Below are 16356 nucleotides of genomic sequence, written 5' to 3'. Positions count from 1 at the left end.
AGAGAAAATAAAGAGAGAAAAAAATGAGAAGAAACCAGCTCCAGCTGATCTACGTCCGCGAGGGACGTAAATTATTGTTAATTTGAAAAAGCTATGCCTATATCTCCCTTTCCGGGCTCTTTCCCAGGAAAAGCAATCAGCCAATCCATCCATTTCCCTTTCTCCCTTGTATTTTTTTTTTTTTCCTGGGAAAGCTACCACGACAGGAAAAAAGAAGCCTTGGCGAGGAAGCTAGACTTCACCAAAGTCAAGGACCGAAGGGCCAGTTAGAGCAATAGACATCGCCGTTGTTCTTGCATAGCAAATTCTGTACCTATTCCACCTTTTTCTTATTGTTATCGTCTTCCTCCATTTCTTCTTGTTTCGATACTTTGGGACTTGGGTAACCGAGTATTCTGCTCGCTTCCACATTCTGGAAAAAAGAGAAAAAAGAAAAAATCGAAGATGAGTCGTAGCAAAACAGAAGCGTCATTATCATCGACGACACGTTTGTCAGCATCTGCCAAACCCTTTACGCTCAATCGCTGCACCCAACAACCCACTTTGAAACTGCCGGTTCATTTGAGCCAAGAACCTGCGCTGTACTCGCCCGATCACCTTGGCACCGACCCTTTTGGTTCTTTGCTTGATTCATTTCCTAAATTCAACTTAGGTGCGAAGGGTAACCCAGTACTTTCTTCTCCTTTGGGTGACTCTGGGTTTGCCCAAGAGGCTGCTGCTGCTGCTACTTTTCCTGCTGAACCTGTTTCTCAGACTCAAGCCAACGGGGAGTCCCTTTCGCAGCATCCTTTGATGGATTTTCAAGGAAATGATGACTTTGTTGTGCTTAACGAGTCAGACTTTGATGTGCTCAACGAGTTTTCATTGCCCTTGCTCGAATACTGTTCAAACATTACTGGTTTAGGCTCTGCCACATGTGCTGATTACGAACTCAATCATGGGAAGCAAGGAAAGGATTATCATGAGGGTTTGTTAGGCACAGGACATGATGGTGGCGATTCAGCTCCTAATGGGAGCATTCGTCTAAAAGGTCATTATTCTGGGCGACAAAGCTTCTTCTACTTAGAGCTCTGTTTTTTTAATTAATTTTATTACGTTATTTCATCTTATATATAGTAACAAACGTTCTCTCGTCTTGTTGGTTTTTTCCTCGTTTGAGTCCAATATCTGCAATTTATCCAACCTTTTAATTTTTTTTTTTCCGGGGGCAAAGCAATACTTGATTTCATGGTGATATGGCTTTTGTTCTTGGGCATTAATGTGATATTACAAAGTTTTCAGTGGATTATATTTGATAGGCGTGACATTCATTGAGGATGCTAACTCCTGATCAAATTAAATTTTTTAAGATCAGTTATAACTTTTAAGGCTCGAATATTCAAGTTAGGAGCACGTACCTTAATTATAAGAGGTGGGGAGGGATTTCCACGAGAAATAGAGATGCACGCTTGCTTCCATGCATAGCTTTCTTCTTGAAACTATTTGGAAAGCCAAGTACAGTCATGAATATGTTTATTGCTGTGGTAAACTGCTACAAATAAAATGAAGAAATGTTTGGTCTTTTAACTTCTGGCAGAATTGGTTTAGGCTCTTAGCTTAGGTAGATCCTTATCTTTGTCATTTCTGATGTTCCATTCCATCCAGTGTCTTTGGTTATTCACTAAATAGAGAAACTTAAATCGTTTCTGCTGCCAACGGCATTGAAAGTCTGCTATGATCAATGATTGGCCTTTGATCTCTGCTTGAGTATGATGTTGCATTTTGAATAGTTTTCAATTGATGTTTCAGTTTGAATTTTAGATAAATTTTGACTACCAGGACACATTAGTTGATGAGACAACATGGAATGATATGTACAAGTCTGCATGCTGTTGATGGTTTGAATCTCTGTCAAGAAGCTTCTGACAGTATTTTCAGTAAAGGCAATGACTTAACTTTGGTTAAAGAAATTTTATCCAATTCTGCAGGCAAAATGCTGGGTGGTGCCAAATCAAGCCCTGTTCTAACAGCAGATAGTGATGATTCTCCAATCATATTTTCAACATCAGATATGTCCTCTGCTGCAAAGTTGAATAATGTTTCTCATAGTCAAGGCCGTCATACATCTTCAGGGGTAGCACGGAGTGTTTTTATTTCAAGTGGAGCTTCAGATGGACAACACTTCTCAGATGTTTCTTCTTCTAGAAGCAATGTTGCTTTTGACTCGATGAGAAGTCTTCCTGCAGAAATACATGGATCATCAAGTCAATGTTCAGTTCTTTTGCCTTTTGATTCGTCAAGGAATATCGATCTCTTGACAGGTAGTTGGGGTACTGTTGATGACAAGGGCCTTTCTAGTTCTATCATATCTGGTGTAAAGGACTCTTTTGTCATATTAAAAGCTGATGGGACAGGAACTGATGATGGTGACACGGAGAAGCCTAAGAAGATTGGCAAGTCTCTCTCTTGTGATGCTAGAGATTACTCAACAAGTACCACAAATCAGGTCATGCTAAAGTCTGATGGTTGCAATAGGGGTGTTTGCATTCAAACTTCCAAAAGTGTAGGTGATAGTGACTCTGATTTGGATTCTCCTTGTTGGAAGGAAAATTGACTTCTTCTCAATCTCCTCCAGAAATTTTAGGATCAGCACAAACGAATGACTCTGAGAAGGATATCAGAAAATGTAATACTTTGAATCCGTTGGCACCTCAGTTCTTTCCTGGAAATGCTGAAGGAAGTTGTCTTGGCGGTAAAAGGGTTAAAGATGATTTTTTATCTTCCAAATCCAGTGCGCCTTTATCTGTTGACTCGTTGCCAGGAGAGAACAGACAAATGAAAACTGTTATGGCAGACACACATCCTGTAGAATTGAAGGGAGTTGAGCTTCTACATTCTAATAACATGAATGAAAGTGTGAAGGCGGTTAACTTTGTCAGTGATCCAAAATGTAGCTTTTTACTAAATTCTACCTGCATGGCTCAGCCTACCCATCCCGTTACTGTAGAAAGTTTCTCAACAAAGGAAAAACCAATAGTGGCTGCTGGCGATGTTGAAGGCTGTTCAAAGGAAACTAAACATGATATGACCAAGGAGTCAACAAGAGGTTCCTTCCCTGTCAAGTATCATTCTCCAACTCCAAGTTCATCTTCATCTCAAGCTGGTGTTGTTACTAATCTTTTTGAAACCCATCAGGGTGTATCCGAGTCTTTGATTGATTCTCCAAAACTTGACGTTAAGACAATGGTTAATGCAATGCTTGTTCTTTCAGAGTTGCTTGTACAATCTTGTGTTCACAGATTGGATTCATGTAAACAACATGATTATGATACAATCCAGCACATAATCAATAACCTCAACGAGTTTAGTGCAGTTTACAGTGGCCAAATGATTTCTGCAGTTCAATCCACTCAAACAGGCAGTCCTAATCTTCTTGATAGGTCATTAGAGCTTCCCAAGGTATGTCAGATCACAAGCATCTTTGATTTTAACCTGTCGTGAAATTTTTGTAATCATGTTTCTTCAATAATGATTTCACAAATATGGGGGTTAATTATTAATGATATTATTGGTTGTATACTTGATGTAAAACACACACACTCACATTGATTTGAACAGAATAGGATGAGGAAGAAGAAACAGGATCAGAGAGTGAGAGGTGAAGGGGGAGCGAAACAGAGGGGAGAGATGACAGAAAACAGAGAAAGCAGGGAAGTGGAGAGGAACGCAGAACTGATAGATAGGAGAATAGAAGGGGAGAGACGCAGGGCTGAGAAACATTCACAAAATTCAGCAATTCATTCCAACTCTCTAAGAACTTCCTTACATGTGCTGCATGGTGGCTTTTTATAGAAGCCACAATTAAGGTTTCCTTCTTATGAAGGAAACATAAAATGAAATAAAATATAAGCTTGAGGTTTCCTTCCCTATAAGGAAAGCTCAACTTGCAGATTTAAAATTTATAAAGAGTAAAAAAAACAAAAGCAGGTCAGGTTTCCTTCCTTAGAAGGAAACTTACAAAATACTAAATAATGCAAAAACAATTATTTCTTTCTGAAATAACATTTGCCATATTTTCTATCAATACTTATGTCTTGGGTCAATTGTATTCCATTGTGTTTTGTTATTTATACTTGTGCGTGTGTTTGCTAGCATTCAAGAAAGGGAATTGAGGAAGCAAGTACTGAGACCTCCGCTATTCCAAAAAAGCTTCATACTCAGGATGATAATGGGGGGCAAAACAATATTTCTCAAGTGATTGCTGAGAGAGGTCAATATTCTTTGGCATCAAGCAGTGATGTGGCCGCTGAGAAAGGCAACGAAATTGTTCAGGTTATCAGGAGAAATCTTGGCAAAAATCTGGATGTTGAGGAGCACTTGCACCCACAGGCTTTGCTGTATAAAAATTTATGGCTTGATGCTGAAGCCGCAATGTGTCACATGAGACGGAAAATTTATCTTAGGCTTATGGAAACTGGGATGGATGTAAATCACACAGACCTTGCGGTAAACTTTTCATGTTAAGCTAATCATTACGTTCCATGTTAGGCTTTGTAACAGGCTTACTAATTTATGTGGATGCCTCTATGAAATCCAGGACTTGTGGAGATGACATATTTACATAGCCTTGTTTGCGACACAATTGGAGGCTGCACTTGTAACTACAAATTGGTTGTCTGAAGTGCAGTCTGTACATATGCATGGTACATTAGATCTGGTTTTCGTTGCTGCTCCTTGTACAAAAGCAGCTGATTCATGAGGCTGTAGCTGTAGTTGCACATCAGTAATTGGACTTGCACTCCCTACTTATCCTCTATTCACTGTTCTGGGTTGAGTTGCTGCTCCTTGAACAAAAGCAAGTGATTCATGTGGTTGTAAGCAACATATCTTGAATGCATTTAAAGAAGAAATGTCACCTTGCAAATTCATATGACCTCTTGTCATTATATAGACAAACCTGTCGAGGCCTTGTTTTTTGGTTGCAACCGCCACCGTGGTTAATTTTTCTGAGGTTTTACTCCATAGTTTCATTCAGACCAGGAAAACATAGAATTTAAGTTCAAATATCTAATGTTTGCAAGTAAAAGAGTAAAAGGATAAAACTTTTCCTTGAAAATCAAGATTGATTTTACTGATTTCTTTCAAGGGCATGCTTATTATGCAAGAATGGCAATGGTGGGAAAATTCAACAGGAAAATGACACTGCATGAGTGTGAAATATAATGAAGAAACTTGGGAATTTTTAAGCCTGAGACTGGTAGGGAAGCTGATTTGACGTTAGAGCTGTTTAGAAATATCAAATTAGGCCCTCAGTTGAATTTTCTTGCTGGCGTATAAGCAATTATCCAAGCGAAATATTAGATGTAAAAATATAAGCCAACCTATATAGATGAGAAAAATATAAGTTTGGTTGGATTTAACTTATTTTGATAAGTTAAAAAAAATTTCAACCCAATTTAACCCTTAAAAGTTGACGGGTTAAATTGGTTAACTTGCTAATTCATTTATATATTTTTTTAAATTTTAAAAAAATATAAATAAATAATGAGTTTTAATTTGATATTCCTTTATGATTTATTGTAAATATGTTAAAATATTAATTTATAATGTTTATATAAAATATATGAATTAAACCAACTTAGTTTATATCCACAAAAATTTTTTCTTTTTTCTTTTTAAATTTTTTTAAAAATAATGAGTTAAATAAGACAATCCCAACTCATTAAGATTAAATCATATAGTTTGGTCTGAGGTTGCAAAAAACTCATTTTTAATTAGATTATTTTTTTTCCCAATCTAACCCCACCCAACCGTTATGAATGGTTATTTGAACAAACTCATAATTTCACCCATATTCCTGTCTCTACAAAAAACGACAGTGACGCCGAAAATCGAGACAAAACCTCTTGGAGAGGAAGTGGCATACTTATCATTATAAGTTGTAGGTCACATTTTATAATGAAATTACCAATAGATTTGAAACTGAAAATGAGATTCATTTCACTTCTATATTTGAATGGGGTTATACTGTCGATTCAGTTTTAATTCTTCCCCAAGATGTCACTGAATTATGGATTTAGGAATGCGATCATATTATTAAGAGGGGCGGGAAATGATTTTTTTTAAAAAAAAATTAGTAATTCGTAAATTTCATGAAATTTTTCTTTTTGAAAAAGAGAGAGAAAATTTTATTTTTATAAAAAATAATAAAATAAAGAAAATATTAAAAATGAAAATTAAACCTCTTGTTTTGATCGAGAGAGAGAGAGAGAGTTTTTTTTTTCTCTTCTTTATTTCATCCATTTATAATTTTTTGATCTGAATATTTGATTAATCATAATAAACGGACGCTCTCATTTAAAAAAAAACACAAATTAAACAAGGATTAAAAAAAAGGAGTTAGGGGTTTATAATGTGCCTTCCTTTAATATCTCTTATAATATCCAACTTTTTGATTTCATTTATTTTTTCTTTGAATTATTAGTTTTTACATTAAATAAAAGACATTTTAATATTTTAAAGTTTTGAAATAGTAAAATTTTGTATTTTTTTATGATTTTTCAAATATAAAAGGATTTAATTGTGATATTTTTCTTTTAAAAATACAAAGTTTCATTATTTTGTGATATCAATATATTAAAATGTTTCTTATTTTATATAGAAGTAATGATTTAAGGAAAAAATGAAATTGAAAAGTTGAAACATTAAAAAAAAATTAGAGAGCTAGATGGTTTATAATTTATATTATAATTTTAAAAAAATAATTCGGTCATGCTTGGTTGCTGGCCAGTGGCGGGGGTTCATCTGTGGACTTGTTTCAAAGCCTTGTTAGTTAGAGATGTAGCCCGCCCAACTGAAGCCTTCCTTACACTTCCCGCAAAATTTTGAATTTTTTTCATCCAATCTCCCAAACGGACGTTGCTTCTGATCTTTCCCTCTCTGCCTCCGCCTCGTGCCTTTGTGTGCGAATCAAACAATGACGTCTACCCTCCAACCTCCGAAAACGAACCTCCCTGAGCCCCTTTCTTATAAAATCATCAGAAATGAAAATGAGATTGAGACGCAGAGTGACCAGTTCTGGCTGGGAGGCTCAGATTTTGAGGTCCTTGAACGCCGAAGATGATGCAATCTGGGGTTCCCCTCTGCAACACTTGTGGGGAACAAGTGGGTTTTGATTCCAATGGCGAGGTCTTTGTGGCCTGTCATGATTGCAGTTTCCCAATTTGCAAAGCTTGTTTTGATTTTGAAATCAATGAGGGTCGCAGAGTCTGTTTGAGATGTGGAACTCCCTATCAAGGTAATCCTATTGCCTGTCTATTGTGTTCTAGAGTTTGTCTTTCACTCTGTGGGTTTGTTATTAGCTTTGTACTCCCTTCAATATTGATTCTTGATGCCATACTCCCTTGAGACTGAACTGAATGAGGGATTTTAACCCTCCTTTAATATTAAGATATACTATTAATCGACCTAATATTCATTTGTTAAAATGAGACCAGGAGAAGTCTTATGACATTGTTGATTTTTCTGCACATCAGTTGTTTTTTTTTTTTTTTGAAGGATTTCTTTTCTTCAATAATGCAAAAGTCATTCTAAAAACGGCAGCTTTCCTCCTTTTATCACCGTCTTTTTATTATATATTGTGAAATATCCTTCTGAAATTCCTTTTTCGTGATTTTGATAGGGGAAAAAATAGATCATGAAGAGACAGAGGTTTTGGGGAATCGATCCACAATGGCCTCCCAACTGAGTAATTCCCAGGTATTGACTTGCTTGGAGAGTAAGAAGAATCTTGAGGCAAAACAAGAAATCTAAAATTACATTCATATCGTTTTGGAATATAGAATGGTTGGTGTTCACATTTGCATTCACATCACACCTTGAATTGTGCAGGATGTTGGACTTCATGCTAGGCACGTCAGTACTGTGTCAACAGTGGATAGTGGTAAAAAGAGATATAACATAATGCACATTGTTTGGTACAAATTTGTTTAGGACGGAGTTATTGATCATCATACGAGCTTGGTTTTTCTTGCAGACTTAGTTGATGAGTATGGGAATCCCATTTGGAAAAATAGAGTTGAAAGCTGGAAGGAAAAGGATAAGAAGAAGAAGAAGAAAAAGGAGGCACCTAAGGCTGAACATGGACCCCCAATTCCACAAGAGCAGCAGATGGAAGAAAAACAGTGAGTGATATCAGTATTCAGTAATGGAACAATTCTGCCATAGTGTCTAACGAATGAGCATAATGGATTTTTTCACGGAAAAAACAAAATTTCCAGATCTCAACTAGAGAGCAAATCACCCTTGTGTACAGAAAATGTTATTTTTCTTGTTATTTTACAATATTAGACTGGTACTAAGAATCGCAAACAGTAGCTGCTAACAATAAACAATATATGTTCTACTGGGCGTGGTTTTTAATGGTTTACTTTTTCATCATGTTGTTACTGCTAAAACTGTGAGCCCAATTCTGAATTTTTCTTTCATACATTAATGTGTGTGTTCCTCGAGTTAGAAATATGTAATGTTTTTCTTTATTTAAACTAACCTTGCTGATTTGTTATGAAGGTCCTCAGATGCTAATGAGCCACTTTCAGAAGTTATTCCAATCCCAAAAACCAGACTCTCACCATACAGGACTGTAATTATTCTGCGTCTAATAATTCTGGGTCTTTTCTTCCATTATCGAGTTACAAATCCCGTGGATAGTGCTTATGGTCTTTGGATGACATCAATTATCTGTGAGATCTGGTTTGCATTTTCCTGGGTGTTAGATCAGTTCCCTAAATGGTCTCCCATCAATAGGGAAACTTACATTGACAGACTGTCTGCAAGGTAAAAGCACAAACATTTGTTCACATCGTGCTTTACGAGTTGAGGGTGGATTGAATATGAAAACCATTTTATACTAGAATGTATTTAATCAGAGTTTTGATATAAACCATGCTTGCTAGTTTTTGAAATGATATCATTTCAATATTGTTTGATTTCAGAAGCAATATGAAGAGTTTTTTTTTTTTTGGTTGAAAAAAGTAATTAAATGTACTTTTATCTTCTTTTTAATGTTGCAAATAGAGTTTATGTTGAATCTGTGTTTAAGATAGTAATGCTCACTGCTATAATGATTTTCCAGGTATGAAAAAGAGGGAGCACCTTCTGAGCTTGCTGCTGTGGATTTCTTTGTCAGTACAGTTGATCCTATGAAAGAGCCGCCATTGATTACAGCTAATACAGTGCTATCTATCCTTGCGGTTGACTACCCTGTAGATAAAGTATCCTGTTATGTATCAGATGATGGTGCTGCAATGCTGACATTTGAATCTCTGGTGGAGACAGCTGATTTTGCAAGGAAATGGGTTCCGTTCTGCAAAAAGTATGCTATTGAACCAAGAGCACCTGAGTTTTACTTCTCTCAGAAAATTGACTATCTGAAGGACAAAGTGCAGCCTTCTTTTGTGAAAGAGCGAAGAGCAATGAAAGTAAGCATCTGGAGCTTCCTTGATCCCAGTCATCTGTAGTTTGTGAAATTCTACACAAAAATTACTAACATTTCGTATTATATATAAATTTTGTCTTATATATGTAAAGAAAAGTAGATGTAGAGTAGGAGCACTTTGTGTAGAACTTCATGAATTTTAGATAATCTAGATTCAGCTTCCTTATCTACGAGTTCCGACACACAAAATATATGGTCTCATGGTCTGCTTCTTATATCGTCCTCTTCTTAATTACTTTTCAATTCTTTCAGAGAGACTATGAAGAGTTTAAAGTTAGAGTTAATGCTCTGGTATCAAAGGCTCAAAAGACACCAGAGGAAGGCTGGACTATGGGTGATGGAACACCTTGGCCTGGAAACAACCCACGTGATCACCCTGGCATGATTCAGGTAAATGTCTTTTCTAGGTATAATTTAATCTCAGTGCCATAGGCACAATCAGCTGCCTAATCTATGCTTGTAACTTAAAATCTCTAGAAAGGAGCAAATGTGCAGGAGTCTATGAAACTAACTGCATTAACCAAAATTTCCCCTTTTCTTGGCATATGCTCAAAATTTCATTTAGCAGTCCGTCAAGTTCATTAATTTCTGTCTTAGAGTTCCCTTCTTCAGTTTCTACAAGATTTCTTGTTGGCTTTTCTTGGATCCACATTGATTGTTCCATTCAAAACTTCAGATATCATGTACTTATCATTTGAGTAACTATGCGTCTTTCTTGTTCCCACCAAAGAGAAGAGTACTTTTGAATGCTTCTTGCTGGATGTCTTTTAGGGTTTCTTAAGATCCACTTGTATTATTGATCAATTATGTCCAACTACATGCTAGAACTTTATTTGCTTCTCATAGGCTGGCATTCACTCAACAAAAACTGAAATGTTAAGATAAACTTCCATTCATCATTTTCAGGTATTCCTTGGAAGCAGTGGAGCCCTTGACATAGAAGGCAACATACTTCCTAGGCTAGTATATGTTTCCAGAGAGAAGAGACCAGGCTACCAGCATCACAAGAAAGCTGGTGCTGAAAATGCACTGGTACGGCTAGAAACTTCTACATATATAGTAATTCAAATGATCATATCAAGATTTTATAATTCTTGATGCTCATCTGGATTCATGCAGGTGAGAGTGTCTGCAGTTCTTACAAACGCTCCCTACATTCTCAACCTTGACTGTGACCATTATGTTAATAATAGCAAGGCTATTCGTGAAGCAATGTGTTTTCTGATGGATCCAGTAGTTGGTCATGATTTGTGCTACGTCCAGTTTCCCCAGAGATTTGATGGCATTGATCGTAGTGATCGATATGCCAATCGCAACACAGTATTCTTTGATGTATGTTTTAAACTAAGGATTCTACCTCCTTGACTAATAAGCACCCATGTCAGTACCTTCTGCATAGGAACTCATTGATATTTGGGATGTGGCCAGAGTCCATTCATAAAAAAAGTATTGAAATCACCCTGCCTTGTCAGGATTCCCTAGCAATTTTAAAAAAGTATTGAAATTACCCTGCCTTATCATGATTCCCTGGCAATTTTCTGCACCTAAAACCAGATTGTAGCCTCGTACATAAAATTAATCTGGTGATGCATGTGTGTGATAGCTCCTTAATGAGCTTTTATGTGAAAATCATGGAGATGACAATTACCTTATTATATTGATGGATCGTGAGTTTTGTGAATTTTAATAGTCTATTAATTATCCTTTGCAGGTTAACATGAAAGGTCTTGATGGCATTCAAGGACCAGTGTATGTGGGAACCGGATGTGTTTTCAATCGGCAAGCACTTTATGGCTATAGCCCACCTTCAATGCCTAACTTACCAAAATCTTCTTCATACTGCTGTTGCTGCCCCTCCAAGAAGCCTGCCAAAGATATCTCAGAGGTTTATAAAGATGCAAAACGGCAAGAACTTGAAGCTGCCATTTTTAATCTCAGGGAGATTGAAAGTAAGTCTGGTTAATTTTGTCAATCAGATTTACTCCTATATCTGATTCTTTCATGCTTAATATTCTTCTGGAATGTTTCTTTTTTCCCTCAGATTATGATGAGTACGAGAGGTCAATGCTAATTTCACAGATGAGCTTCGAGAAAACATTTGGCTTGTCTTCTGTTTTCATTGAATCCACCCTTATGGAGAATGGAGGAGTGCCTGACACTGTGAACCCCTCCACACTGATCAAGGAGGCCATTCATGTAATAAGCTGTGGCTACGAGGAGAAGACTGAATGGGGAAAAGAGGTTAGGCAAATGCTGATTTAGTAAATCATGTTTCAAGTTAAATACTTTCTTCAGTGTGATATTTCCAATTCCAAGATCCATCTTTTACTCAAATTATAAAGTTTCTCCTGTCATGTTAGATTGGTTGGATTTACGGTTCAGTCACAGAGGATATCTTAACAGGCTTCAAAATGCACTGTCGAGGATGGAGGTCAGTTTATTGCATGCCCTTGAGGCCTGCATTCAAAGGATCAGCACCCATCAACCTGTCTGATCGGTTGCACCAAGTTCTCCGGTGGGCACTCGGATCAGTTGAAATTTTCCTTAGCAGACACTGCCCTCTCTGGTATGGTTTCGCTGGAGGCCGCCTCAAATGGCTGCAGAGAATGGCTTACATAAACACCATTGTTTACCCATTCACATCCCTCCCTCTCGTTGCCTATTGCTCTCTGCCAGCAATTTGCCTTCTCACAGGGAAATTTATCATCCCAACGGTAATTCACAACTTTCCTTCTCTTTAGTATTATCAGCATATCATCAACCCAAAAGGCAATGTATATAGCTAAAGATTTATTCTTCATGATTTCATACAGCTTTCCAACCTCGCCAGTGCACTCTTTCTTGGTCTTTTCCTCTCCATTATAGCAACCAGTGTGCTTGAGCTGCGATGGAGTGGTGTCAGCATCGAAGACTTGTGGAGAAACGAGCAGTTCTGGGTTATTGGAGGAGTTTCTGCACATTTGTTTGCTGTGTTTCAAGGATTCCTGAAGATGCTGGCTGGGGTTGATACAAACTTCACAGTCACTGCCAAAGCAGCAGATGATACAGAGTTTGGTGAACTGTACATAGTGAAGTGGACAACAGTCTTGATTCCTCCAACGACCCTTATTGTGGTAAACTTGGTCGGTGTAGTTGCTGGCTTCTCCGATGCTCTTAGTGGAGGATATGAGTCTTGGGGACCACTCTTTGGGAAGGTGTTCTTCGCTTTCTGGGTTATTTTCCATCTCTACCCATTCCTCAAGGGTCTCATGGGTCGCCAGAATCGGACTCCAACCATTGTTATTCTATGGTCAGTGCTTTTGGCCTCTGTCTTCTCTCTTGTTTGGGTCAAGATTAACCCTTTTGTCAACAGACCTGACAGTGCAGCCATCTCCCAGGCCTGCGTTTCTATAGATTGTTGAATTAATACTACAAATGAAGCTTGGCAGGCAAAATTTTGAGACCGAAGCTGTGCTAATTTTGTTGTCTTCAAGCATTGGACATACAATCCTGTGTCATATACTGTATGGAGATCGAGTATTGGCTTGAGTATATTATACCACTGTGAAAAATGAAAATAGTTTGTTTGAGTATAGAAATTGAAATTTGAATAATAGAGATAAAAATGATTGACACACATGTAGCTAGCTGTCCACTTTTCTTAAATTCCATGACTTTAGTTTGCATCATATTATAGTTCCTCGGACCTGTTTGTGCCAACATATCATATTGCTTAGCCTCTCATGCATTTTTTTGCCGGGAATAATGAGCCATTTGCTTTTCTGTGGGCTGTCTTAAAGTTTTTGAGAAATTTATCCTTTTTTTGGGGTAGGAAAAACAGTTTATAGCACTTCACTGCATAAAATAAGGATGAGGAGGTGAAATCAAAAGTTAATTTAAGGATGGTAGTTTATGCTAGGGAAAAAGAACTTGTAAATCCTTTTCATGAAGAAGGAAAGGAAATCAGAATTACCATGAAGAAGAAAATCTTCTTTCGTCCTTTGAACAACTTTTAATTTCAAACGAGTGACGAAATTTTCAGGATCCATAATATAGTAGCTATGGATGCATATATAGGGAAGGGAGTAAGAAAAACGTAAATCACAGGGGTTTGATATGGAATTGGAGTAACTATGACGGGTATTTAATTATTATATGTGCCTTTGTAAAAAGAAGAACAAATAAAGCAAGAAGGAAACGTAAGAGTAAGGAAACAAAAATGCCAAATATTATTCACATGAAATAAGAAACTAAGAAAGAAAGAGAGAGATTACATTCGACTTCTTTTACTTGATCTAGCTACTATTTCCTATTGTCCTTGTTGTGTCTTCAATAGTCAACTTTGGTGGTTATCCTCCTTTTTCCTTTGCCTTGGTTTTCTTTTCTTTTTTTTTTTTTCGGGGGAGGGGGGGCATAAGTATGGTGGTTATCATTTATCAATATACTGCAATGAATCGACAAATGTTTGGTTATTAAATATTTAACTCATAATTCATAATATTATGAATTCAAATTCTACTATTAATTAAGAAAATTGTTAGTAAGTGATTTGTATATATTTTTATGAGTATTCTTTAAATTTAGAGGTATATTCTGATCATGATAAATATTTTAAATTTGACTCACCAAACTTTTTTAATACAAAAATATTGGGCAATTGAGTAAATTGGCTCTTAAACTACAAGTCTAGAAACTTGCGAGGCCCTAGGCTCATCTTTTGTGCAACATTTTTTTTTAATTTTGAAAACAATATAATTTGATTGTTGTCATTAGCAAAAATTACATTTAACATTTAGTTAACTAGAAAAAAACGTCAAAAATTTTATAAAATGAGAAAATTTCTTGGTCCTTTTATGTAAGTTCTTGGTTTTTTTTGTCTATAAATTTTAGGTTATTTATTGTATTTTTTGGATTTTTTGCATAATTTTTTAGATTCATTTATGTTATTTTTTAAACAACTAACAGTCAAAATTAATTTTTATTAATGATAAGAGTCATATTATATAATTTTTAAAAGTTAAAGAGCAAAAAATGAATTCAAAATCCAAATACTTTTAGACATACTGCCTCCATCTTTATATATAAGAGGCTTTCTAAAACTTTTTTTTTATCTTTGAATATAAGATATTATTAGTATATTTTTAATGATTGAACTATTATATCCTTGTTAAATTGAAAAGAAAAAAAAGTATTATCATTAATTTACTTTTAAAAAAATTCATTTTTTTTACAATTTACAATAATTAAAAATAAAATTGAAATATTACTGTACTTTTAATTAGATAATTAATTTTTATTAATTTTCATAATTTAGTTAACAAATCTTATATATATTGGAGTATAGTTTAAGCTTAATTTACTCATTTATCAAAAAAAAAAAAAATAGCTGACAATGATTAAAGGTTGGAATTTAGAGCTGGATGTTGCTCAAGTCCAGCTTTTAAACATTTAAATATCTTCCTCCTATGTTTCTTTTCGCCTCCTCCTACGTATGAAATCAATCTTTTGAACAACCACATGCCTTTTAAAATATTAACCTCTGTTGCAGCACCACATGACCACATACATTTTGTCTTGTTTCATTAATAATACGTTTTTTTTCTTAAATTAATTCTTCGGTCATCTATATGATTGTATACTTTGTTTATCTGTTTCATTATATTTATATTATCGTTGTGTTGATTGATTATGTAAGAAGTAAATCAAATTTATTACTTCCTCTATTTAAAAATATAAGTTATTTGTAACTGAATCTCATCCTAATAAAGTATAATTACCTATTTTCAAATTAATCTTATCTTTTCATAATTATTTCTATTAAATACCCTACAATAAATATTAAGTCATTCATTAATGGGCACACTTTTAAAAAAAATGCAATAATTATACCTCAAAAGCCTAAAATGTTTTATATTTTTGAACATATAACTTCTCAAAAAATACCTTATTTTTTTAAATGGAGGGAGTATTAATTACTTTTTATACAATTATCCATTAGATCAAGGATAAAACTACATTGAGAGCAAAGCTCTCCTAATAAATTTTTAATTGATAAGTAAGTTGATATTGCAGAAATTAAACATGACAGTCCATATGTTTAATCAAACATTTTGTGTGTGCCAACAATCAAACATTTTTATTTATGTTAATTATTATATTATAATGAGAGTATTTTAATATTGAACATACCACATGGATTATACAAGGGAAATAACAATATGAAATTTTTATCAAAAACTATTTTTTATCATTTAAACATTATTGAAATATGCTCATAGATATTAGGAGAATAAAAACATATGTTTGCATGAAACTCAATAAAATGAGCAAAAAAAAAAAAGTTTTTTTAAATAAAAAGTCACATAAAGGGTGAGAAGAACTACATTGTTCATATGGCATATGGAGTTTTTTTTTTTTTTGAAGGATGATGTTACTTAATTTTAATTTTTGAAAATATTTTTAATTTTTCATTTGCCCCAATGAAAAAAAAATGGTCTTGAAATAGGTAAAGCGACAAGTGGTCAACATATGCTTGGATAGGCATCGTTTAATTAGAAGGCAATACCATGTGAAGTCTTAAATTTTCAAAACATTAAAACAAGGTAATCCTGCCAGGTCCATTTAAATAAAAATTTGGTAAGCTAAACTGCAGTGTTGCCCTTGATTAATTATAACAAAGTTCAGGTTAGATATGATTCTAAGGGCCAGGAAATCACGTTAAACAAAAAGGTGATGCCCTTAAAGCAACATCACTTGGACCTTTCAAACCTCAAATTTAAAGAGCGATTTTGTCGTATTCAAATGAAATTAGAGTATTTAATTATAGCCCTAAATGATATTTTTGCTCCTTATCTATCTACTCAATTTTAAACTTGCACGTAATGCAATTTCTTTCCTTAACT

General features: G+C 35.1%; 3 protein-coding genes across 3 annotated transcripts; all 3 read left to right on the top strand.

Annotated features, from left to right (window-relative positions):
• Window positions 1-128: 128 nt before the first annotated feature.
• Window positions 129-2603, top strand: LOC129304600 (uncharacterized). The gene is made up of 2 exons (XM_054944311.1): window positions 129-1030; window positions 1968-2603. Exons 1-2 carry the CDS (start codon window positions 445-447, stop codon window positions 2591-2593), a joined length of 1212 nt encoding a protein of 403 aa, XP_054800286.1. The 5' UTR covers window positions 129-444; the 3' UTR covers window positions 2594-2603.
• Window positions 2603-4907, top strand: LOC129304601 (uncharacterized). The gene is made up of 3 exons (XM_054944313.1): window positions 2603-3438; window positions 4132-4485; window positions 4577-4907. Exons 1-3 carry the CDS (start codon window positions 2815-2817, stop codon window positions 4589-4591), a joined length of 993 nt encoding a protein of 330 aa, XP_054800288.1. The 5' UTR covers window positions 2603-2814; the 3' UTR covers window positions 4592-4907.
• A 2029-nt stretch (window positions 4908-6936) lies between these two features.
• On the top strand, window positions 6937-13160 carry LOC129305884 (cellulose synthase A catalytic subunit 8 [UDP-forming]). Its single transcript, XM_054946056.1, has 13 exons — window positions 6937-7276; window positions 7661-7737; window positions 7870-7921; window positions 8015-8162; window positions 8548-8814; window positions 9113-9458; window positions 9728-9865; window positions 10382-10507; window positions 10595-10807; window positions 11187-11424; window positions 11517-11716; window positions 11836-12189; window positions 12289-13160. The coding sequence occupies exons 1-13, from the start codon at window positions 7099-7101 to the stop codon at window positions 12874-12876; spliced, it is 2925 nt and encodes a 974-aa protein (XP_054802031.1). The 5' UTR covers window positions 6937-7098; the 3' UTR covers window positions 12877-13160.
• The last annotated feature ends 3196 nt before the right edge of the window (window positions 13161-16356 follow it).

This window comes from Prosopis cineraria, unplaced genomic scaffold (assembly GCF_029017545.1).
Source record: "Prosopis cineraria cultivar Desert tree isolate PC_DT_omini unplaced genomic scaffold, ASM2901754v1 PC3, whole genome shotgun sequence".
NCBI lineage: Eukaryota > Viridiplantae > Streptophyta > Magnoliopsida > Fabales > Fabaceae > Prosopis > Prosopis cineraria.
This window is presented reverse-complemented; position numbering and strand designations above follow the sequence as displayed.

Excerpts from the sequence above, each read along its gene's own strand:
- LOC129304601 (XM_054944313.1), top strand. The coding sequence starts at position 2,815 with ATGAAAACTGTTATGGCAGACACACATCCTGTAGAATTGAAGGGAGTT. Across the intron at positions 3,439-4,131 it reads GGTCATTAGAGCTTCCCAAG|CATTCAAGAAAGGGAATTGA; the intron begins GTATGTCAGATC and ends TGTGTTTGCTAG.
- LOC129304600 (XM_054944311.1), top strand. The coding sequence starts at position 445 with ATGAGTCGTAGCAAAACAGAAGCGTCATTATCATCGACGACACGTTTG. Across the intron at positions 1,031-1,967 it reads TGGGAGCATTCGTCTAAAAG|GCAAAATGCTGGGTGGTGCC; the intron begins GTCATTATTCTG and ends CCAATTCTGCAG.
- LOC129305884 (XM_054946056.1), top strand. The coding sequence starts at position 7,099 with ATGATGCAATCTGGGGTTCCCCTCTGCAACACTTGTGGGGAACAAGTG. Across the intron at positions 8,163-8,547 it reads CAGCAGATGGAAGAAAAACA|GTCCTCAGATGCTAATGAGC; the intron begins GTGAGTGATATC and ends TTTGTTATGAAG. Across the intron at positions 8,815-9,112 it reads ATTGACAGACTGTCTGCAAG|GTATGAAAAAGAGGGAGCAC; the intron begins GTAAAAGCACAA and ends ATGATTTTCCAG.